At 34.8% G+C, this 24,163-nt stretch overlaps 1 protein-coding gene across 7 annotated transcripts in view; it reads left to right on the forward strand.

Moving 5' to 3' along the window:
- PHC3 (polyhomeotic homolog 3) overlaps positions 1 to 24,163 on the forward strand; it is a 71,231-nt gene that overhangs the window by 12,863 nt on the left and 34,205 nt on the right. For 5 of the 7 annotated variants that reach the window (XR_013994734.1, XR_013994735.1, XR_013994736.1 and 2 more), the window contains exons 5-7: positions 10,462 to 10,620; positions 12,683 to 12,781; positions 19,902 to 20,145. Coding sequence is in view for 4 of the 7 variants with exons in the window: in XM_081070226.1 (XP_080926352.1) it covers positions 10,462 to 10,620; positions 12,683 to 12,781; positions 19,902 to 20,145 (502 nt within the window). In the remaining 3 variants the exon portion in view is untranslated. The remainder of the gene's footprint in view (positions 1 to 10,461; positions 10,621 to 12,682; positions 12,782 to 19,901; positions 20,146 to 24,163) is intronic. The other 2 variants (XM_081070228.1, XM_081070229.1) reach the window with 1 other exon arrangement.

Genomic DNA, 24,163 nt, shown 5'->3' on the forward strand with positions numbered 1-24,163 from the left:
AGGGGAATGGGATGAGGGAATTTTCCATTTTTTATAAGGGTGGTCAGAGAAAGCATTGCTAATAAAGATGGCATTTGAAAGAAGGTGAGGGAGGCAAACATGCCCGAGGAACAGAAAGAGGGCAGTGTGGCTGGAGTGGAATGAGCAGGAGTATGATTTAGAGATGACATTAGAGATGTAATTATAATCTAGTCATGAAGAGATTATAAAACCTGTAGGTTTTACTCTGCATGAGTTGGGAAGCTGTTGGAGAGTTTTTTTCAGTGGGAAGTGACATGATCTCACACAGGTATCTAAGGGGCAAAGATAGAAGCAGGAAGACCAGTTAAGTGGTTCTTGTAATAATACAAGAGAGAGATATTGGTGGGTTGACAATGACGGTGACAGGTGTGATGCAAAGTGGTAAGCCAGATTCTGAATATTTTTTTCTCCAATAGTTTATTATAGCAATTTGGATATGATTTGAAAGTAGAGCTAACAGGATATGTTGATGAATTGAAAAGAATTGAGAAGAAAGGCAAAGTGTCGAGGATAACTAGTATTTTGGCTTGAGCATCTGGAAGGATCTGCCAAAGCAGGTGTTGGAGAAGGAAATCCGAGTTTGGTTTGGACATTTTAAGTTTGTGATGTATATTAGACACTCACCTGTAGATGGTGAGCAGACATTGGGTATATGAGTTTGGAGTTTATGTGGGACGTCTGGTGATTAGTGATGCCTGGTACGTCTCATGGAAAATTCACGTCCCGAGTACATGGTGACTTCACTAACAATTGTAGAAATCGTGAGTGAAAGTTTGGTAGATGGAAATAAGGGACCTGAGTTTTAGTCTTAATTCTAGGACTGACTGGTGACGTGTCTTAGGGCAAGTCCTTTAATGTCCTTATGTAAAACTGAGGTGTTTTGGTGATTTTCAGCCCTTTCAGCCTGATGTCCTCTGATCTAGATCGTGGAGAAAGTGCGAGACGTGGTGCTGTGCCCTGAACTGCATCTCAGCAATTCATGTGTTGCAAGTCCTAAAATCCTACGTGACTGTATTGGAAACAGGGCCTTTAAGGAGGTGACTAAATGATGTCATAGAGGTGGAACCCTGATCCGGTAGATCTGGTGTCCTCATAAAAGAGGAAGAGACCCGAGTTCCTTACCTCCCGCCCTCTCTATTTCTCTCCCCGCATGGGAGGACCCAGTGAGACGGCAACCATCTATAAGCCAGCAGGATCTCTAACCAGAACCTGAGTGGCCGGCACTTGATCTGGGACGTCCTAGCCTCTAGAACTGTGAGAAATAAATTTCTGTTGTTTAAGCTACACAGTCTGTGGTACTTTGTTATGGCAGCCTGAGCAGACTAAGATACCTGGGGCTCTGGACCTCACCCTACGCTATAGGCAAAACAGTTCTATGATGTGTTTGCATCTGGGAGTTCAGAATAAGACTGCGTTTGAAAAATGGTTTCTATTAAAATAAAAAAGTTTGAGAACTGTAGTTTAGATGTTAACCTAAGATTCTGTCTGGGTTTCTTAAATAGTTTATATGTATTATAAAAAGGCATCTGTCCCATAGTAAGAGTGTGATAAATATTTGTTGAAAATGATGTTAAAGGTGTTATAATCATCAACTAGAATATGTAATGCATAATATTAATTTTAATTCTTGATTACTGCAAGTCGATTATCTGCAATTCAAAGGATCATTTTAGGATATATTCTGATTGCCTGAAATTGCGTTATAGAAGAGAATCTATACCCTGACCTCAGTGACGAGATTCATTTATTGCCAGTTATGGACAGGCAGTCAGTTAGCAGGTACTGGGCATACAGATGTACAGATACTTCCCCCAGGGACAGTAATGCGCATTTGAAGAATTATATGCCTAGGCGTATCAGTTAATAACATAACAGTGTATAATTAAGTGATAAATGCCATGGGAGTTAACAGAAAAGAGGTCTTTGGGGTTGGAGTAGTTGGGGAAGACTTCTTGTATGGGATTTAACCAGAGCTTCAAAAAATATGTAGAGTTTGCAGAGAAGAGGACTTACCATGAGCTCATGATCCTGAAACAGCAGCACTTACTTTCAGGAATTCATTCCTGAGAGGCACTGTGTTAGTGCCCCGTGCTCGTGGGGATAATCTGTGCCAGTACTGCCTTACTGAATGCCAGCGTGCTTCCAGGCATGCTGTTTGGTGCCAAGAATTCAAAGTGAGCAAAGGTTTTAGGGTACAGTGTATTACAGGATACGGAAATATAAACAGTCAAAGGGCACTGTAATAAGAGTTTTGTTTTACTGGAGTATCTTCTAATAACTACTTGTAAAGGGTATATGGAAGATAAACTTGGAATCTTTATAGACCTGAAAGTTTCCTCTCCTTACCTTTTAAAATGATTATTTTTACATAAATTCTACATTGAAAATAATTTTTCTTAGGAAATTTGAAAGCAAGCACAATTGTTTTTAAAATTTTAGTATTGCTGAAGACGAGGCTGATGTTAAGTCTCATTAGCATTCCTCTGGGGGTAATTGGTTCTTTCTCTCTTTAGTATTTTAGGTTTGCCTTTCTTTAGTTTTTTGAAGTTTCCTGAGGATGTGTGCAGATGTCGTTGTGCAGGACACTTATTGGACCCCTTAGTGTGAAAACCAGATGTTCATTGTTCATGTGTATGAAACTAAACTGGTTTTAGAATTTTTTTATTTCTTGATCTTTTCTCTGTTCTCTCTTTCTAGAGCTCCTTAGTTGGATGTTGGTCTTTCTGGATTGATCCTTTATTTCTTTTAGCTTTTTACTCATTTTCTGTCTTTATCTTTTTACTTTGTTTTGGGATATTTCCTTCCTTTTAAAAAACGCTTTCCGTTTATATTTAGAAAAAAAATTTATTTTAGCCATTGTATTTCCAATTTCTATGGAACTGGAAATGAAATGAAATGAAAATGAAAATGAAATGAAAAAATTTCTCTTTTTTTTTCATAGTATACCGTTTTTCTATTATGGATGAAATATTTTAGATTTCTGTTATGATACTTATTTAATTTTAAAATACTTTTCGTCTGTTTCCTGAATAATTTATTTTCCTTAGGAACTGTCGTAGTCTTTTTCTTTCATGCTGCTGGTTTTTCTCTTATAAGAGAAAGCAGTTTTCTCTTTAAAAACTTGGTTTTCTGCTTATATTTGCGAGTGAGCGATTATTAGAAATAATCAATTAATCATTATTAGAATTAATTACTTCCACTGCTCTGAAAATAGATCTGCCCCCAGCAGCTCTTTCCTTAGTGGAAAGTCTGATAAGAATTTCTGTATTTGCATGTGGGAATAGCAGAGGTGGTGACAGTGGAAAGGATATATTTTTGGCAGGTTTAGAATTGAAGGTATGCAGGTAGGAAGCTGGCCATAAGGCTGATGAGCAAGTTTCAGAATAAGGAGGATTTTACTTCAAGGTACGAGTGTCCACGCTAGAAACCTAGCTTTTCCTTGGCAGTTCTTTGACTTATTTAGAGGAGACCTTTCTTTCTAGGTCTCAGTGCCTGTTCTAGGTGGGAGAGGGATGGTGTTATGACTGGCGAGTCTGTATACAAGTCCTGGGTGGACTTGTAGATAATCCTCAGGTTCTAGCCCCATTGCTTCCAGCCTCTAAATCTTGGGTCTAAATCCGCTTTGGTCTGTTTCTTCCTATATTCTGGACTGCAGCTTCCAGCTGTTTCTTCTGTCAGTACGATGACATCTTCTTTGGGTCTAGAAATGTGATGAAGTATCTTGATGCAGATGGCACCCTCCTCTCTCTCGCTTTTTGCTTTGTGGGTGTGTGTTTTTGTTGTTTGATATTGTTCTTTTATCCCCAAGTTTTTTAAAAAAATATTTAAACCTACAGAAAAATGGAAAGACTAAGCAGTGACCCTTGTATGCCCTTCATGTAGCTATTTATGCCAATTGTTAAGTTTGCTGTAATGTGCTATATCTCCCTCTCTATCCACTATATATGCACTGTTTTCTGGGGAGAGAGAGAAGGAGACCTTTGTGTAGTAAAGGAAGATACACAGGACATCCCACCGGCATTGTGTGATCCTTAATTAAATTCTAGATGGGAAAAAAGGGCATAAAAGGTATTTTGGCGACTGCCTGAGGGAATACAAATATAGAACATATGCTAGTTATTATTTCTTAATATTACATTTCTTAGGTGTGATATGTTACTGTGGTTGTGTAGGACAATCTCCTTTTTGGGTTAATACATGCTAAAGTACTTAGGACTGACGTGTTGTGATCTCTTCAACTTATTATTTTTTAATTTATTAAGAAAAGTACACTTATTGTGTCAGTGAGATTATTTTTAGATCAATAACCTCAAAAATGTTCAGTTTTCTTTAAAAATGTCTAAGTCAGATCAACCACGTGTCAAATGAATTCATCATGATTTTATTTGAGAGAAAATTTCTTGCTTGTAACCAGTCATTCTCAGTGTCCTATTGCTAAGGTACTCATTCTCTACTATTTTAGGGAGTACTTTAAGTTTTAAAACTCATTGTTTTCAAGGATTTTTAAAAATACATAATTTCAAATGATTGAGCTTAGAAACCTATTGCAAAATTTAATACTAGTCTAAAATAAAACTGTGAATATTTGTATGGTCATGAGTAGCTTTACTGCATTCTTATAAAATATTCCAAGTAAAAAGTAAACAAATGTTAAGTCCCCTTTAGCCTCCTTTCCCCTACAGTCCTCCTGTCTCCTCAATTCGCTGGATATCCCTCCAGATTTTCACATATGCAACATGGGCATACGTAGCATAAAGAAATGTATGTATGTGTTTAACACACGATTTTTTCTGCACGTGGTAAACACCGGAAGGTGTTCTGCATTTTGTTTTTTACACTTAACAGTAGGTATTGAGATCTTTCTAGGTTAGTACACAGAGCTCAGTCTCACTTACTTAAGCGACTGTGTAGTATGGCGTAGTATGGATGTGCTTTATCTTAGATAACTACCCCCGTTGCTGGACATCTAAGTTATTTCTAATATTTTCATTGTTTTAGCATTGCAGCTTTTCTAGGGTGTCAAAATCTGAAAGCAATTGGGAAATTGTGAGATTGTTTTGCTGTGTTTTTTTAATAGCTTTTATAGAAGAAAGTAGAATTAATAGTTTCTATAATAGAGTAGGCATTTCATTTAATTGCATTATTAAAAATGTAGTTTCTTAAGAAGGAAATCCTTCATGTGTAGATACTATTACTTGAAATTTCTATATAGTTTTATATGTCTAGATATTTGAATTACATAAAAATTACCACTGAATAATGAGGCAAGAAAATTCATATGCTGCTCTAAAGGGATAAAAACAAAACAATATAGCAAAATAAACATTGAAAAGGAAAATAGCATTTCCCCTTTATTCTAAAGTTAATTCCTACAGACAAAAACTTTGAAAAAGAAAATATAGGTCGTTCCAGATTTTAGCCCAGGAGGCATTATTCATCTTTAACATTTTGGTGACTATTCTTCCAGAGGGAGGGAGGGTGTGTGTGTGTGTGTGTGTGTGTGTGTGTGTGTGTCGAATCTAATTATAAACAGTTTAATGAATACAGTAGTCCCCCCTTATCCACAGGGATCCGTTCCAAGACACCCATTGGATGTCTGAACCTGCAAATAATACAGAATGTTTTATATATTGTTTTTTCCTATTCATACATATCTATGATAGTGTTTAATTTACAAATTAGGTACAGTAAAAGATTACCAACAATAATTAATAATAAAATAGAACCATTATAACAATATACTGTAATAAAAGTTATGTGAATGGCTTTGGGACCATTATTAGGTAAAATAAGGGTTACTTTCACATAAGCCCCAGGTCCTGTTAACTGAGATGGCTACTCAGTGACTAATGGGCAGGTAGCACATAGAGGATGGGTACACCGGACAAAGGGATGATTCACGTCCTAGGCAGGACGGAGTAGGATGGTGCAAGATTTCTGTATGCTACTCAGAATGACATGCAATTTAAAACTTACGAATTGTTTATTTCTGGAATTTTCTATTTAATATTTTTGGGCTATGTTGACCACGGAAAGCAAAACCACGGATAAGGGGGGAGTACTGTATGCATTATTGTTTGTATACCAGAGGTGCCAAAAAATGTATGTAGGTGAACACTTCGGTCAGTGCTGCTCAAGCAGTAGTTTGCCATAACCAGAAGTGTCTGGACGCTTATGGTAACCACTTTGAGCACCTCTTGTAATTGCAGAAGTCAAATGTGATGTGTATTCATCTTTTGATATTGGTATGTATATATTATTACAATTTTAATAGTTTTTCCATTTCTTAAAATGCGTATACATTTTTTGGCACCCTCTGTATACAGTACAGTCATTTTTCTCTCAATATGTTTTCTCATGTGATATGTACATATACATACACACAGACATTTGTATGTAATTAAAGAAGTGGGATAATACTCTACATGTTATTCCATAGTTTTTTCACTCAACAGTGGGTCATTAAGATATTTTCATGCCATTTAATACAGGTATACATCATTCTTTTAATGTCTGTGTACTGTAGATATACTTGATTTTGATTAATCAAATGGCATAGTGGCTCTCCAATGGGCTTTGGCTCTAGGGAGTTCTCTGGGCCAGAGAGCCTGTGTGAACCTTTTGGGGGCACCAAGAGATGGTTGAGAGCTAAGTGGTTTTTCTTGGCAGACTTGGTTTTTTTCTGCTGACTCTTGGAATTAGTGCCAGTGGGGAAAGAGCTTCTAGTAAGAGGGTCAGGGAGTAAGTTTCTTTATGAAGTGTGGGGCTTGAGGTATGAAGTGCAAGGATTGGCCAAGCCTTTAAAGTGAAAGAGCATTAGGAGAGTTGGGATGGAATTGACAGAGAAAATAATGGAAACAATTTAGGGCATCTGGTTCAGGTCAGCAGAGCAAAGCAGAAAATAGAGGAGAGCCTGATCAGTTGTGGAAAGGAAAGGATTCTTTTCTCAGGCAGGCCTGCTGTGGAGATGGGCCTCTTGCAGAGGTGGGTACTGCTCGCTGGCTCTCCTTGGTTGGGTATTCATTAGTAGACACTGCCTGAAATGTTACTAACTATATGGAACTTAAAAATAAACATGGTATTTGTTCTTTGATCTCATAATTTAGACAAAGTAGAATGCAGGTGGTTAGGAAGTTTTCTTACTTCCTTTTTTTTCTTTTTTAAGAAAAAGAAAAGCATTTTGTTTGTACTTTGTGTTCTACTTCCTTAAAGAGTACTTTCAAGCACTTTGGCTATCAGCCAGCCATTTTTTAAAAAGACTTTTATTATGTTTTTGTTAAAGCCTGTGTGGTCTATTCTTACTAGAGTCACTCAGGCTCTCTTTGCCTTTCTCTTCTTTCCTCCCTTCCTTCCCTATCTCTTTCATCACTGACTGGGAAAAAAGTGACAAGGCATTATTACTGCAGAGTGACCCAAATCAGCGAGCTTTCAGGATATAGGAAAGCCCTGAATGCCAAAATACATGAGTTGGAAAACCTGGGTCCAGTTTTATACTGCTGAGTGATTTCATCTTTGGAGCAAGGCTTTTTCTAAAGTGTCTGTTTATAGAGTGATGTAAAAAAGAATAAATTTTTTGAGGGGCTTATTATTATTATATGGCATCAAAAATACAGTTGTACAGATATCACACTATCTGCATTTTTACTCTCTTTTTTTATGGTCTGTCTATATCAAAACTTTTTTTTCTCATACACACACTCATGCTCTTTGATGGGCTTATGTATTATATTACATTAAAACTATGAAGTATGCCTTAAAATAACCTGGCATTCATTAACTTAATAAACTTAATGAAGACACTTTTATAGATATTGGATATATGAAGATGAATAACACATGGTCCCCACTCTTAAAAGAAATTGTTATTTAGAAGGGTGGGATAGAAATATATGCTAGAAGTATATGGAAGTTAACAGGCAAGAAGGAGGAGAAATAGTTCTATGGGATGTAGGGATGCCTGAAAAGCTTATTAGAGCAGAAGATTTTTGAAAGGAAGTTGTTCACTACATAGGTGGGGATAGGATGTGGCTTGGCAGAAGGAGGATGACCAGTCCTGTCCAGAGCATTGTTACCGGGGCCATATAGGCCTGAGACGTCACTGCAGAGAGCGTCATATGGCTCACGAGAAGGGTGTGTGTGGAGGAGTGAGAGGAGATGATGTTAGAGAATCCAGGGGAGGCTGAACATTATCCAGAAGGTCTTTAAATGGTTAATTATTAATAAAATCAGGGAAAGATTATCTGGCAAGTAGGAAGAGGCAAGATTCCAAGTAGGGAGATCAGTTTGCATCTGTTAAACTAATCCAGGCGGACGTGCTGTAGGCCCAGACTCAAACTAAGTGATTAAAAATCACAATGAAAATGAGAATAAAGGTGTAGAAACAATGAGATGTGTGTGGTAAAGGAGAGGGAAGAATCAGGATGACTCCCAGATAATCTGTTGTGGGGGATTTAAAAATACCAATGGCCATTTGAGGAGACGCTGGTTTAAGAAGGAATAATAATGAGTTTGGTGTTTGAACGTGTTGAGTTTCGGTTGGTAAGAGACATCCAGAAAGATGTGTTCTGTGGATGTTTGGATCTGGAGCTCAGAATAAGAGTGTCATCAAAAGGATTGAGAGTCATCAATCATTTGAAACTATAGGAATAGATGTGATAATCTAGGAATTCAAGAAGAGAAATGTTGAAGACAAAGCATGAATATTTTGGGGGGTGGGCCAGAGAGAAGAGCTGGTAAAGAATGTTGAAAGGGAAGTCTGAAAAGCATCCACTGAATTTGTCAGATAGAGGGCATTGATGGTTATTGCTAACGGGGTTTTAGTGGTATGCTAGAAGTAAAAAACAGATTACAGACTAATTCTGTATTTTGTTTATGTACTGAACTACAGGATTACGTATTAAAATTAAATACTTAAAAGATACAGCTAAATTTAGGGAATTAATTAACCAACTCTTGTATACCCTCTGTATAGTTTTTTTTTTTTAAACTTTTTATTTTAAAATAAGTATAGACTCATGGGAAGTTACAAAAATAGTACAGAAAGGTCCTCCTGTATAGCCTTCTCTCAGCTTCCTCCAGTCATTTCAGTTTAACAAATATCCTAGACTAGTGCAAATGCTAATGTTTGGGGTGGATTATGGAACTGTACAGACAGTGTAAATTTGGATTCTGTACCCCCACATGGCACAAGCCTGGCGTTTTGATTCTCATGGAAGACTCTCTCCACTGAGCAGGGCAGATGGCAAACTTCCTCGCTGTTTCTCAGGATATGGGTGGAGCTTTTCCAGCTCCCTTTTCTTATATTGAGCAGCCCTTTTGAGGATCTTGGCTCAAAATAGCATATTTACTTCCAGCTCTTCCCCGAAATAGGCTCAAAATCAGGTCTTCTGAATCTGTAATCCAGTACCCCCCAAGTCTGCCTTGAAGTCAGCTGTAGCTTTACATCTTTGAGTTTCTTCCTTTCTGGCACCTAGAAATTCCCTTCTCCCCTTCCCTTTTTTGAATTCAGCTATATATTCTTATTTTTCATGTTGATTTATCATTGCAGTTAGTATATTTGGCACAGGATGTATTAGTCCAGTCTGCCTTATTGCGTGAATCAAAAGTCTAATAAACAATTTCTTAATTTTATTCTCTGCTTTGTCTACAAAAAGGATTTGAGGTCAGATTATGTTACTCTCATTAAAAATATTATTTATTTTTAAAATGGGTGTTACATGCATACGGTATGAACTTGGAAAGATAAAAAAGGGTATACGTATTTCCCTTTGCCCTGTTCCCTACCTACCCCACCCGGTGTACCTTCACAGATACAATCGTTACTAATCTCTTACGTATCCTAGAAATAGACTATGCACTAGTTTATTCTTTAACAGTAGTTTTAAACTTTAAATAGTGTTTATAATTTAATTCCATCTGTTTGACAAGTAGCAATTGTAGTTTCTTCTCTGAGAGCTTTTTGGGGGAGAATGTTGTGCTAATTATATGTTGCATGTGTTTTTATATGTATGAATGGATTATCTGTGTTTTAATTTTTGTTCACTTCAGAAACCCCTCAGAATGTGACAGAAACTGACAAAATAGTGTAAGATGGTTGATTTGAATGTTTTAAGTTATTATGTAGAATATTAAAATAATGGAATATTAGCCATAATATTTGGGAAGTAGTGGAAATGATACTTTAAGATACTGGAATCTTATTGAAACACATTGAGGATATCCTTCAAAATTGTTCTAATTACTAACTAGTAAATGCTGTCATTTGCCTATATGCAAATAATTGCCCAAGGAAGTGAGGGGCGTCTGTTACAGATGAAACCCTCTCTTTCAGGTTCCTCAGCCACTGTATATACCATTGATTGCCTGAGTGCAGCTTGGTGAAATTCAGTGACATGGAAGCAAGAAATGGAAGCCTATGACCTAATATGTTTTCTTCCTTAGATCAACCTCTCCACTTCTCCTACACCTGCACAGTTAATAAGCCGTTCCCAGGCTTCCAGTTCTACCAGCGGCAGTATTACCCAACAGACTATGTTACTAGGGAGTACCTCCCCCACCCTAACGGCAAGCCAAGCTCAAATGTATCTCCGAGCTCAAATGGTAAGATGTGAGCTATCCAAATTTTTTCAGTGTTTAAGGCCTTGAGATCAAAATATTTCTTGATTTGATGCAATAAGGGCATTTTTAATATTGAAGAAATGTTTTAACAATTTTTTGTGTGTGCATGTGCTTAGCTCTTGTACATTTATGTCATGAAAAGTCCTACTTTTAATTGGTAGGCCTTCTTGGTGTGTCAAATAGTAATTAGCAACATCGGGAAGCTTAACAGATTCTGTAACATAGGAGTCATTTTTTAGTATCACATTTCACTGATTTCAAATCTTTTTTCACATTTTAACATCTCTGAAACTGAGATGCATTTTATAAGTGATGTCATCTTACAGTTATAATTGGTCCTTACAATGATACGTAAAATTATTGTATATCTTTGACATCTTAGATTTGATGAAATAGTTAGAAATGTTAAAAACTTGTTTGTTTTAACATAAGTTAGAATTTATATTGTGGAATCTTCTGAAATTTGGATTGGAGTTCCTGGTAATTTACCAGATGATTCTTAGCTTTGGTTATTCCCATCTCAAATTCTGTAAGGTGATTTGTGTTCTTATCCTCACTTTGATCTTTTATTCATATAGGAAATGTTAATTTGGCTACACTGCATTTTAGTACCTACTGATTTTCTAATTTAACTGTTGAGCTTCTTTAAGGAATGTATAAATTGCTTGACATTTACTTTATTTGATGTCTTTAACAGGTAGCTAGACAAAAGCTTTGGCCTAATATATATTTTATTTCTATTCTTTTTTGTCCAGTGTACTGAATATATGTCTGGATGCCCAGATCACTACTGAAACTGCAAAGAAAGTTTCCCATCATATTTCTTACAGAAAGCAATGACATGACCCACCTTTTATTTACTGGTTATTCTGTAGATATTACCATACTTCTGTTTTTTTCCCCATGAGATCAATTTAATTAATAATATGCTTCAAAATTAGCCAGAACCATTTGAAATGGTTGTAATTTGACCATTTTTGACCCCTTAACAGTTTCATATGGTTCAAGCTAAATAGAACATCTTCTCTTTAGGTTTAGTGCTTTCAGATGTTTATATTGGAAATTATCTTCTTGTGAATCAAAATTATACTTTGTTGTTTAATTCACTTAAATTTAGTATATAAAAAAACTGAAGTTTAAAAGATTCTGTAATTGGTAATTTTAATTTAAACAGGAATAGTTTTTGAGAAACTGATTAATGCTAGGCAATTTTGAAATAAAATATACGCATTCTTTGAAATAAGTCATAGTTTACTAAATATGGTTGGCTAATCTCTGAGTGGATTATATTGCCTTTTTAAGTTAATTCCCTTCTGTCTCAATACTGAAAAAAGCAGTTGAAAAGAGATGGTGATTATAAGTAAATAAACTGAGTATATCTTTCTTTCCTTTATTATTATTCTTTTCGATGTGAAGCTTTTTTACAGGCTGTTTTGTTGCTGAATTTTGACATGTTGTGGCATTTACATTTATAATGAATTTTTCTTTACAGATAGTTTTAAAATCAAGAAAGAACGTATGTTTGTACTATAGGGTCCTATGTAGTTGAATGAAATAGTATAGTCTGTGGCATAGCTATCCTCTGTGGTCAAGAGGACTGAAAAGACTTTTTGATGTTTCTTTTCATGTTTCTCACTGAAATTTAATTTGTATTCAAGAGAAGTGACTATGGTTGTTTATTATAACTTCTGTTTTAGTCATCTTGCCATGGAGTTTTGATTTGGGAGAAGTTTAAGTATAATAGCTTATTTGGGCAAAATTTATATGAGGATTTCATGTTACCGAAATGCATATTCTTTTTTGAGCACTGATTTATTTTTCTACTCATCAGAATCATGAGCTGTTTCAAAAATGTTTGATTTTTTTTTTGAGTTCTCTATTATCAGAAACTTCTCTTTGTCGTGTAAACCCTTTTGCTTAGAAGGAAGTCCTAAACTGCATTGTCTTTCGTCACAAATTTCAGTCTCTCTTGCCTGCTATACATTGTCTGTGAGACATGTTCTTTTGTCTTAGAGTATTTTTTTGGTTTTTTCTGTCTGTACAGCTGATTTTCACACCCGCTACCACTGTGGCTGCTGTACAGTCTGACATTCCTGTTGTCTCGTCGTCATCGTCATCTTCCTGTCAGTCTGCAGCTACTCAGGTGAGCTTGTCTAGCTTCATAATGTGGTACTTGAGTTCTGGATCTTCAGGTTAAAGATAAACATACATTTGTGTGTAAGTTACTGATGGTTTCAGTGCTCGTTGTCATACAATTCAGGTTGAAATTTAATAAAATACAATAAGAACTTCAAGAAAGTTTTTTTTCTATAGAAATTATAATACCATTAAACACAGATATTTAGGTTATTTGACATTAGTGAAAATGAGTTTTTGCTATGACATTATATGTTTAGTTTTATTGTAAAGCAGATTTATTTCTCTTATGTGAGATGTATGCTTTTGTGTAGATTCCTTTGTAAGCAGTTGTGTAATAACTAAGTCAAGATGGATTTTAAGATTAAAAATTAATTGGGTAAATTTTAAATTAAAAATTTGAATAGAATATTACTTTGTTTGGTACTATGGAAAAAATGAACCTTAACATTCTCCTCACACCATTCATAAAAATAAACTAGATGTAAAATGTCGACCTAAAGGTAACAGCCAAAGCTATGAAACCTGTAGAAAAAAACATCTGAAATATCTTTACCATCTTTACCAACTATAGGGGAGGCAGAGCTTTCTTAGATAGGTCACAAAAAGCACTAATCATAAAAGAAAGTAATGATAAATTGGAGTTTATAAAAATTAAAAACTGTTCTTCGAATAAACTGCTCTTCAAATAAAAATGAAGAGGCAAGCTATAGACTGAGGGAAAATGTTCACAATACATATATCTGACCAAGAACTTGTATTCAGAATATACAGAGTATGCTTACAACTCAATAATAAGATGAATGAGCAATTCAATTAAAAATGGGGAAAAGATTTGAACACTTCATGAAAGAAGATATAATCACATGAAAAAATGCACATCATTAATTATTATAGAAACGCAAATCAAAATCATAATATCACTACATACTCACTAGAATGGCTGAAATGAAGGAGACTGATTGGCAAGAATGTGCGGCAGCGATACTCTCATACATTGCTGGTAAGAGTGTAGGAGTACAACCACTTTGGAAAGCAGTTTGTCAGTTCCTTATAAAGTTAAACATATTCTTAACATATGACCCAGCAATTCCAGATGTTAACTGTGAGAAATTTGAAAACATATATTTACATAAACATACCCATAAATATTCATAGCAGCTCTATTCAGAATAGCCCCACACTGAAACAGCTTTAACTGGTGAATGGATAAACAAATTGTGTGATGTATTACTCAGAAATAAAAGAGAACAAACTACTGATGCGTCTCAGAAATGTTATAATTAGCAAAAGAAGCCAGACACCACAGAGAGTACATACTCTGTGATTACAGTTATATGAAACTCCAGACTAGGCAAAACTAATCTGTAGTGAAAAAAACCCATTTTGGTGATACCTGGGTAGAAGGTGGGGGAAATTGATGGGGAGAGGGCATGAGTGAACTTTCAGGGTGATGGAAATGTTCTGTATCTTGATTGGGGTGGTGGTAACATGGTATATACATATGTCAAAACTTGTTGAACTGGTTCATTCATTTTATTGTAAGTTATACCTTAGTAAAGTTGATAAAAATGAATTGAGTAAATTTTAAACTACTTTGTATGATATGATTTTGGTATTTTTCTATAGTTAATGTTTTAGACTGCATATAGTAGAAATTGATATATCTTAGGGTCATCCTTGGCTTCTTATTTTTAATTTAATTGTCTCAGTCTTTTGGTAAAAAGCAAAAAGTGAGATAGTAATAATATTCTTTGACACTTTTCATAGAACCTCTTTGTATGTTATTTTACTAAATAATAAAGGCCAATTTTTATATATCAGCATATAAAGATGGGGATCATTTAAACTTGGGTTTCTCCTAATGTGCTCTGTGACCCTTTATAATTCCTTAACTTTGTTGAACTTTAGTTTCTATATTTTCAAAATGAGACCTTTGTCTTTGTTAACTAAGGTTTTTCAGCTCTAAACTTTTATAACGTCTCTCTGTGGAAAGGATTTGTTAAAATAATGATCTTACTGTTTTGTTTTGGTTTATTAAAACCTAATAGAGTTAGATTATTAGCAACTTCAAGAATATTTTAAATCTTATTTATACTTTGTTCCAGCTAAAATTTTAATTGATTTACAAGATGCATACAATAAAACAAGATAAAATAAATTGAAAACATGAAAGAAAAAACACACAAATAAAGTGGCATGGAGCAAGGAGTGAGGTTGCTATTTGGATTACATGCATGAAGTCCTGCATGAACTTAAGTTCAATTCCCACTTCAGGCATTTATTAGTTGTATGGCTTTAGACAAGTTACTAAACATCTCTAATAGTCATACGTACACTTGCGGGTAAGTCGAAGAATGAGTAATATGAATACTTAGTGTCTAGAACATTATAGGCACTCATTAGTACTTTTTTTGCAAGGGGGGGGGACAGAAAAACCTGGGTTCAAATTCTGACTTTAGAACAATTGCTAGCTTTGTCACTTGCCAGTTGGTTGATTTTGGACAAGGTCATAGTATAGCATAGTGTTTATAAGTTTGTACTCTGAAGCCGGCCTCTCTGGGTTCAAATACATGCTCTACCACTTTCTTATTGTATACTCTTAATCTCTTGCCTCAGTTTCAAAAATATAAGATAAAATAAATATTTATAAAATAATTATAATGCTTGCTTCATAGGGTTGTAGTGAGGATTAATATATAGTTAGCACTCACTAAATGTTAGCTATTATTATCTGTGCTAAGCCTTAATTTCACTGTAAACTGGAAGTCATGGCTCAGCGTTGTTACAAGGAATAAATGAGACATAAAGTTATCATAAAGTACTTAGCATACTGCCTGCCTGGCACATAAAATATCACATGCCACTAATTACTATTTTTGTTATACATTGTCTCAAGATGAGTCACAAATTTGATTCTTAGCTTTGAAGTAGCTAATAGTGAAGAGAAACACAACCATCTAAAGGATTTACAGTTTTCAGGGTAAAATAAACCAGTTGTTAGGAAAATACAACGAACATGCTTTGTAGAGCACAGTCTGTCTTTTGGATTCTCATGGAGAGAGCATCGTATAGTATCTTTAATAGCATACTGAATATAGTTAAAGTAATTTATAAAGTGGCTTCAGTTTGATCTGATCCAGATATGTGGCTCTGTGATAATCTGACTTAATTCAAGGATAGATAGAGTTTGAGAAACCAGAGGAATGGATTGACATTTAGGAATTTCTTTACAAATGTTTTCCTCTGCTGTGCTTTTGAAATGGCAGTGAATGAGGCTGGCAGTAGTAGGTGATGCTAATACTTTGAATATTCTAGTGGTACCTTTCCTCAAGTTCAGGGCTATTAGTTTTGAAAATTTGTGCTCCACTTTGTTAATTTTAAAGCTTATATTTGCAGTTTTTAAAACAATGAGTTTGTGATTGAGAAATACCTAATTTTAAGTTTCATTTTAATAATCTTTAAGTGGTAGAAGTCAGTATAACAGTTAGCTTTTCCTTAGTATTAAAATTTATTTATAGCATAGTCAAAAAATTAGAAATTTGGAATATCTTATCCCTATTTACTATTTTAAATGCGCCATCTCTTCTCCCCATCATGCAAAAAAAATGTTTTAATTTAAAAAAATTCTAATTTTCAGGAAGGTATCATAGGGCTAAAAGTATGTTTATAAGAAGTAAGAAATCTTCCTGTGGCTATTTGGGGAATGCTGTTAGAATTGAGGAGAAAACAGCCCTTTGGGTTTAAAATTTAGAAACTCAGCTCTACTGTCAGCAATGTGACATTAACTTTTAGTTTCCTCATATGCAAAGGAATGCTGCAGTAATTCACACAATGTTTGTTAGGTACAAATTAAATAATTGGTATGAGAGTATTTGGGAAATCCACTGTAAAAATATGTAAATTAGCAAAACTACTTCATATGAAATTTAGATTTTTTCAAAAGTCAGAAAGTTTCCATCATTTGATTATAGGAAAAGTTCAGATGCAATGAAAGTTGGACATTAGAGTGCCCTAATATTCTTGATTTAGAGAGGGTAGGTTCTCTTCTGAAGTGAAGCTCTGTCATGGAAACCTGAATATGCCACCTTTCTAATAGCTAAAATAACTTTGTGATATACTTTAGAAATATAGTTTACATGTTTGAAATTTATTGTAAATATTTAAGCCAAGATGACCATAAATATAGCCACAGTCTAAAATTAAATTGTTCATATGAATAATGTATAGTATGTAATAAATACATAAAATGCACAGAATTCATTGTCTTTCAAAATTCCAGGAAACAAAAGGAAATAGAAGAAAAGAGTGTATTATTCTATAGAAATGGACTGCTGCAGGTTTTAGGGTTCATTGTGTCCAATCTTCATTTACGTTGTGACTATGCTTTTCCTTTGAAGAAAATGTTTCAAATTTTCAAGATTTTAATGTGCCTCCACTAGGTATTTGAGATTTTATGGTTAAATATGAACAGATTTTAATGTTAGTCTAAGAAGACAATAAATAGAACTAAATACTTACAAAAAAATAGCCACGTAATATATATTTCAGAATCAAATACAGGAGACTACTTCAGACTTGGAGAGTTTCTGTTATGTCTGCAGCACTGAACTGTTGGGAATACAAAAATGAATGTCAGAGGTGAGAGCCTGCCAAACAGAGTTTCAGTGTTTCACAGACATACCATGTTTCCCTGAAAATAAGACCTAGCCAGACCATCAGCTCTAATGCGTCCTTTGGAGCAAGAATTAATATAAGACCCGGTCTTATTTTAATATAAGATCCGGTCTTATTTTAATATTAGACCGGGTCTTATATAAGACTGGGTATGATATGATATAATACATTACAATACAATATAATATATTACAATACTGGGTATAATGTGTAATATAATATAATTAATATAATACAATACAATACAATATAATGATACCAGGTCTTATAATAATGTAAGACCGGATCTTATACTAATTTTTGCTCCAAAAGACGCATTAGAGCTGATGGTCTGGGTAGATTTTATTTTCGGGAAACACGGTAGACATGAGTAATTCTAAAATAAGCTAGACATTTGTCAGTGCTATAGACCAACATGATCCAAATTATACAGGAAAGAGAAATTATTTCTAACCAGGGACTTCTGGGAAGTTTCTTTGGGAGAGTGAGTGGGATTTTTAGTGGGCTTTGAAGGAGCTTTGAAGAAGAAAGACATTTTAGGCAAGAGGAACTTGAGCAAGGGCTCTAAATGAAAGAAGTGCAAGGTAGTTTGGATAAGTGTGAGCAGAACATTTTGGCTTGAATATGAGTATTGTGGACTGGAGGAGTAGAAATGGGGCTTGAAGTAGTTTGGGCCTAGACTTTGGAGGGCTTTGAGTGGCAAGCTAAGAAATCTGGAATTTAGCATATTTTTCTTGTGTATTAAATTTCAGTAATACAGCAGTTTTTAGTCCACTTTATATTGCTATGAAGTATTTGACAAAAAACAAAAACAAAACAACAGAAAATGCTCCATGTGGTCTCACTTAGAAAATTATTTTAGTCGCTTAGAATAGAACTGATTAAAACCTTGACTACACTGGAAATAAACATTTGTTTAGCACTTGCTATTGGCTGAACCCTGCATTTGGCACTGGGGAAGATAAAGTATAGCTTTGAGCATCAGTTAATGACATAGTTGTATAGCAGGGGTGTCCAAACTTTTTTCAACGTTCTTTACCAAGGGCCATATGCAGTAAAATACATAAACAGCAGGGCCACTCACTCGAGGTGAAGTACATATTGCCTCACCTAGTTTATTTAAGTAAACTAAATATATTTTTGGAATTTGCTGTGGGCCAGTTAACAATGGATCATGGCCCGCAGTTGGCCCGCGGGCCACAGTTTGGACACCCCTGTTGTATAGAGACAGAACACACATGAAACAGAAGAGCATTCCTAAAGCAGCAGCATATCATTTGCTTTGTCACTTTAGAATCTTTTACTTCAGTTTCTCTCCCAGGCCCAGTCCTAGCATAAATGTGTCTGGTGCATTCATTCCAGATAGGCAAAAAGTGAGGCAACTGTTGGAGAGGCATTTTTCTGCCTGCTGTTTGGAAATGTTGTAAACCTCAGGTGAGAATAGTTGAGGCGATCCTTTCCGCCACCCAGACTGGAAGTATCTTTAGAATAGTCCCGGGTGTGGACAGGTGCCATCACAGGAACCATTCCCAGGCCGTGCACAATCTTTTCAGTTCATGACGTCTGGTTCTCAAAGACAAGGAACTGTTTCCTAACAACAGCAGCAGCAAAAACAACAACAACAAAACCTAACCTTAAAAAGGAGTTAATGGGAAATGCTTTACATAATTATCACAAAGGGGTAGGTGATTTGTTAAATTAGTTTTCTTACAAGATTAGTGTTCCCTTAGAATCTCTATAGAGTTGGTAACTTTTCTTGGTTATCTCTTTCTCATCTTTATTAAGAAAGTAATACTGTAGCCACACTCTCCTCATTATGTGTAGTAATTTTGTGCAAGTTTATGAGGTATTTGTAACTTTAAAATGTTTCACAGTCCTGGCATGGAGAAGTCAGACTGAAGTTGAAGGAATTGCTCATTATTCTGTACACATCCTGGGCTCTCTTACCTTTGTAACTTTGTTCAAGTTTTCTCCTTTACCTGGAAACACCTGCTTCTTTCTCCTTCTCTTTGACTTCCTCAAGTTGGTAACTTTAAAGTGCAGTATGTTGCAGAGTAATTTACTCATAATCATAGTTCATTTGCTATATATACGTGTATATATACGTGTATATGTGTATATAGGTATATAGCAAACATAGTATTGTATATGTATGTGTGTGTGTGTGTATGTATATATAGCAAATGAATATATATATTCCACTTTCATTTAGTTCTTAATGATTCTTTCCCTTAATATCTGTTTTTAAAAAAGCCCCTTAATATTTAAGATATGATTACTTAAAATAATAACTCCCCTTTCCTTTAGGATTAATCAGTTGTTTCAAGTGCTTGGAGCTTTATGTATGAAAACATATATAAATGTGTTGTCATTATTGTTATAATGGTAATGATTACCACAGCAATTAATACCATCTGTTTTATCCTTATTTTTTGTTATGTGGTTCTTAGGTTCAGAATTTAACATTACGCAGCCAGAAGTTGGGTGTATTATCTAGCTCACAGAATGGTCCGCCAAAAAGCACTAGTCAAACTCAGTCATTGACAATTTGTCATAACAAAACAACAGTGACCAGTTCTAAAATCAGCCAACGAGATCCTTCTCCAGAAAGTAAGAAAGGAGAAAGTCCAAGTCTGGAATCACGAAGCACAGCTGTCACCCGGACATCTAGTATTCACCAGTTAATAGCACCAGGTGGGATAAAACTTTTGTTGAAAATAGTTGCATTATTCATTTTCTTAGCAGGCAGAGCAAAACAAAAGATGTCCATTACTTGAACAAGAATGATACTTTAAAAGCATTTTAAAATGTGAATTTCATAATTTAAAAAAAGGACATCTCAATATTGAAAAACAAAGAAATCAAAAGAGCCCAACAGCTAAAATAAATTATAATAAGGTAGAAATTTTTTTTGGTCAGCTGACATTTGATTAACATCTTCATTATATGCTGGTCTCTCACTTTACAATAAAACCTTTAAGCTTTAAAAACAAGATTTGCCAGTAGTTTATTTGATGTGCTTTAGTGGAACAAAAACTATAAAAGCCTTTAAAAAAGCAAGCATATTTTTTGTTTAAAGTTGTCATTAGTGGGAGGAATTTATCACTTTCCAAAAATAAGAATTATGCATAATGATTTTCCTTACCATATTGCTTTTTTCCATCTCTGATTTCATCTCTGAGAGGAAGATGTCAGGGAATCAATCAGCTAAGTCATTTTCATTCTCATCAACCTTAGAATTCCATGTGTGCTCATTGCTATCTATAGATAACTTTGCTTCATGGTTCTCATGCTGAAAATGTTGGGGCCGTTCGGAGTGAGTTTCCTTACTGTCCCTTGTATTCATCTCAGAATTTCTCGGTGTTGAGTTCTTCATGTCTAATAAGATAAGGAATTATTTCCTTTCTTCTTTAAAGTAAGCATTATTTGCTGGTGTCAATGATTGCATCTTTTTTAACAGCTCCTGACCTCCTCTCGTTACTATTACATCTTTTGTCTCCCTCATGCTGGATTTTTTCCTTTGTTTCTCAAGATTTAGGTCTCCCCTATTCTTAATATAACTGCACATATTTTTATACCAGTGTAACTTATTTATTGAAAGTATGTATATGTCATGCACTGGACTAGACACCTCACATTTCATTAAAAAAAAATCCTTTGATCCAACCTTATCAGGTAAGCATCTTCTATCTTTTTATAACCCTGTACTACTTTTTAAAGCTTCATTTTACACTAGTGAAGTCTGCTGTTTCTCCACCTAAACTGATTTCTCTTTTCATGTTTCCTCTGTGCTAATATTGCTAACATTCTCTACATCACCCAGTCTCAAAATGCTGGGATAGTGTGATTCCCCCAAGTTAGAAATCTCTCATTACTGTGAATTTGTGTAGCATTTTTATGCTCCTTTATCGTACTTTTATAGTTATTTATATACTTACTGATCTTAGCTTTTCTACTAGACAGTAAGCTCTTTGAGTGTAGGACAATAGTATTGTGTCAGGCAGTTTAAATTTATTACCTCTTTTAATCCTTTTTCAGATTCACCTTTTCTTCCTTTTATATTGACAGTACTAAGTTGTGCCTTATATGTACTGATTTTTGGTGGATTAATAGTTGATTTTTTCCCCCCATTTGAATTGTGGAAGTTATAGCATAGTTTTTTCCATTTGTACTAATTAGGTATCACTGCTTAGAATTCTTAAATCTGAAACTTAGGTAAGTGCAGGCTTTGTTATAATGTATAAATTCATAAATTTATTCATTGTATAGTTAGATATGAATTCTTTTTTTATAAACATTTGTGTGCCAGGCCCTGCTCTCTGTATGCGTTGACAACAGGATTTTTATATTGAACTGTCCAGAGTATTCGCACTCTGAAAACAGTCACTGGCCAGTGTTGATAGGAGTCACTGACTAGGCAGCAAGGACCTACTGTGCTTGGAATGACTGCTCAGGGGACAGCTCCCAGTGATTCCCATAGTTTTGATAGATTATAATGGAGGGAAGGTTAATTTCCTTCCAAAGGGAATGCTACCTTCAGAGAAAGCCAGGAACTCTTTCAGGGTTAGTTCAAGTGAGGAGATCTCCTTTCAGATTTTCAGCCTCCCTGAACTCCCGTACTTGGTTCTAAGTTGACACTTATTCTTCCTCCTTTCATTGCTAGTGTGATAATATTTATGTAGGTGTGGAGGAGACCAGTAGGCTAAAACCATTAAAGAGTTTCAGAACAATTGTAATTCCAAATTCAGATCTTATGTATATTAACCAAACTGCGGTATTCCCTGGTGGGATTAGAAACTAAACCATGGAGCGTCCTAAGTCACATAAACCTTTGCAGCCATCAAACTTCCAAGTTCGTTAAAATTCGTTCAAGCCTTACACTGCAAATATTCAAACCAATTTGTATTTTTTGGCAAGTCAAAAGCTGTATTTTCCCACCCTTTTAGTTCTTTCTGCTCTGGAAGTTGGTCTGAAGATAAGATTGTTTTTGGAGATTCTTGAATTGGTAATTGGTTCTTTTCCTCAGTTAGAAAAATGCTTGTTCCTGCAGGTCACTTTCAAATATTAAAAAATCTATTTGTATTCTAATATAGTATGGTATAATAATTATTACAATGGACATGGTTATTTTCTCCTTATATGTATTTCTAGAGTGATAAAATCATTTGGTTTTCATCATTTCTTCATTAACTAGCAATTCCCACTTGATAGTTAATAATTCTGCTTTTACTATATAAAGATAAACTTTAACCAAATGTCTGGAAATTATCATTAACTATATTAGAGCTGAAGTTTTTTATGGCAGTTTTTAGAGTTTTTATGAAATTAGCTTAGTTGGAAAAACACATACCATTTTTTGCCAACATTAATTCGGTGCGTAGTGGAAAGCCTGTATTAGTCTGTTCAGACTGCTGTAAAAACAATACCATAGACTGGCTGGTTTAAACAACAGAAATTTGTTTTCTCACAGTCTAGAAGAGGCTGGAAAGCCCAAGATCCAGGTCTAGCAGTGTTTGGTTTTTGGTGAGAGCTCTCTTCCTGGTTTGCAGATGGCTGCCTTCTAACTGTGTCCTCGCATGGCCTTTCATCTGAGTGCTAGGAGAGAGAGGATGACGAGCTCTCTGGTATCTCTTCTTATAATGACACTAATTCTTCTAGGTCAGGGTCTCACTTTTCTGATCTCATTTAACCTTCATACTTCCTTAAGACGCCTCATTACCAAATGCAGTCATATTAAGGCTTAGTGCTTCAAGATATGAACTTTAGGGGACAAAAATACCCCGTCCGTAGGAACCCAGCCTTATTTAGGACTATGGGTTCTTGTGATTTCAGGCAAGTCACTTAATGCTCAGTTTGCCTGTAGTATATTGGATTAATGTAGTACCCTGTTTACCTCATGGGATTGTTGTTTAACTATTGAATGAAATAATGTATTTAATAATTTACAATAATATCTTTAATTACCTACAATAATTAAAGAGTTCTACCATATGTGAGAGATGATACCAATCATTAATTTTCCAATTATAAGGCCCCCCCTGACAATGATAAAGTGTTTATTAAAATTAGAGAAATAAACAAACATATATGATTCTCCAGAGCACTAGGACTTTTCTTGTACAGAAGTATTGCTTTAGATATCCTCATAATTATTCTTTAATATATGTGCTTTACAGTTGGACTTATGGACTCGTTTTGATTTCTGATAAAAGAAAAATTTAATCTTGGTGAAAGGATAGATTATTAACCTATTGATTATCAGCTCTAGAATACAAAAAAAAGACTGCTTACTTGCTAGAGCACCAACATTTTTATTCCTGTGAATAAATATCCAGTGTGTGTCAAGAATATAGTAAGTTTTAATTATAATTTTAAAAATTGAATTACATGGGGCCTTTGCTATTATGCTTGCAGACACTACTTCCTTATGTTTAAAAAGGCGAATAATAATACCTATAATACCTACCTATTTCACAGGCATTTTTTTTTTTTTGTACAAATGGGAGGCATATAAAAGCCCCTTGAGCCCCTTGGAGGCAAGGCATTCTATAGAAATCCAAGATTTTATTGAATACTCTATATAGAGTCTTTATCAACACATTTATAAAATGCTGACCTAAATTTTCAGTCTTAGTTTGAAGTGCTAGTATAGTTATGTGAAAATTATTTTGTTACATGAAATTTTAGACTAATTTCCATTATTTTTTTACAA

Source organism: Rhinolophus hipposideros (genome assembly GCF_964194185.1).
Source record: "Rhinolophus hipposideros genome assembly, chromosome: 2".
NCBI classification, from domain to species: domain Eukaryota; kingdom Metazoa; phylum Chordata; class Mammalia; order Chiroptera; family Rhinolophidae; genus Rhinolophus; species Rhinolophus hipposideros.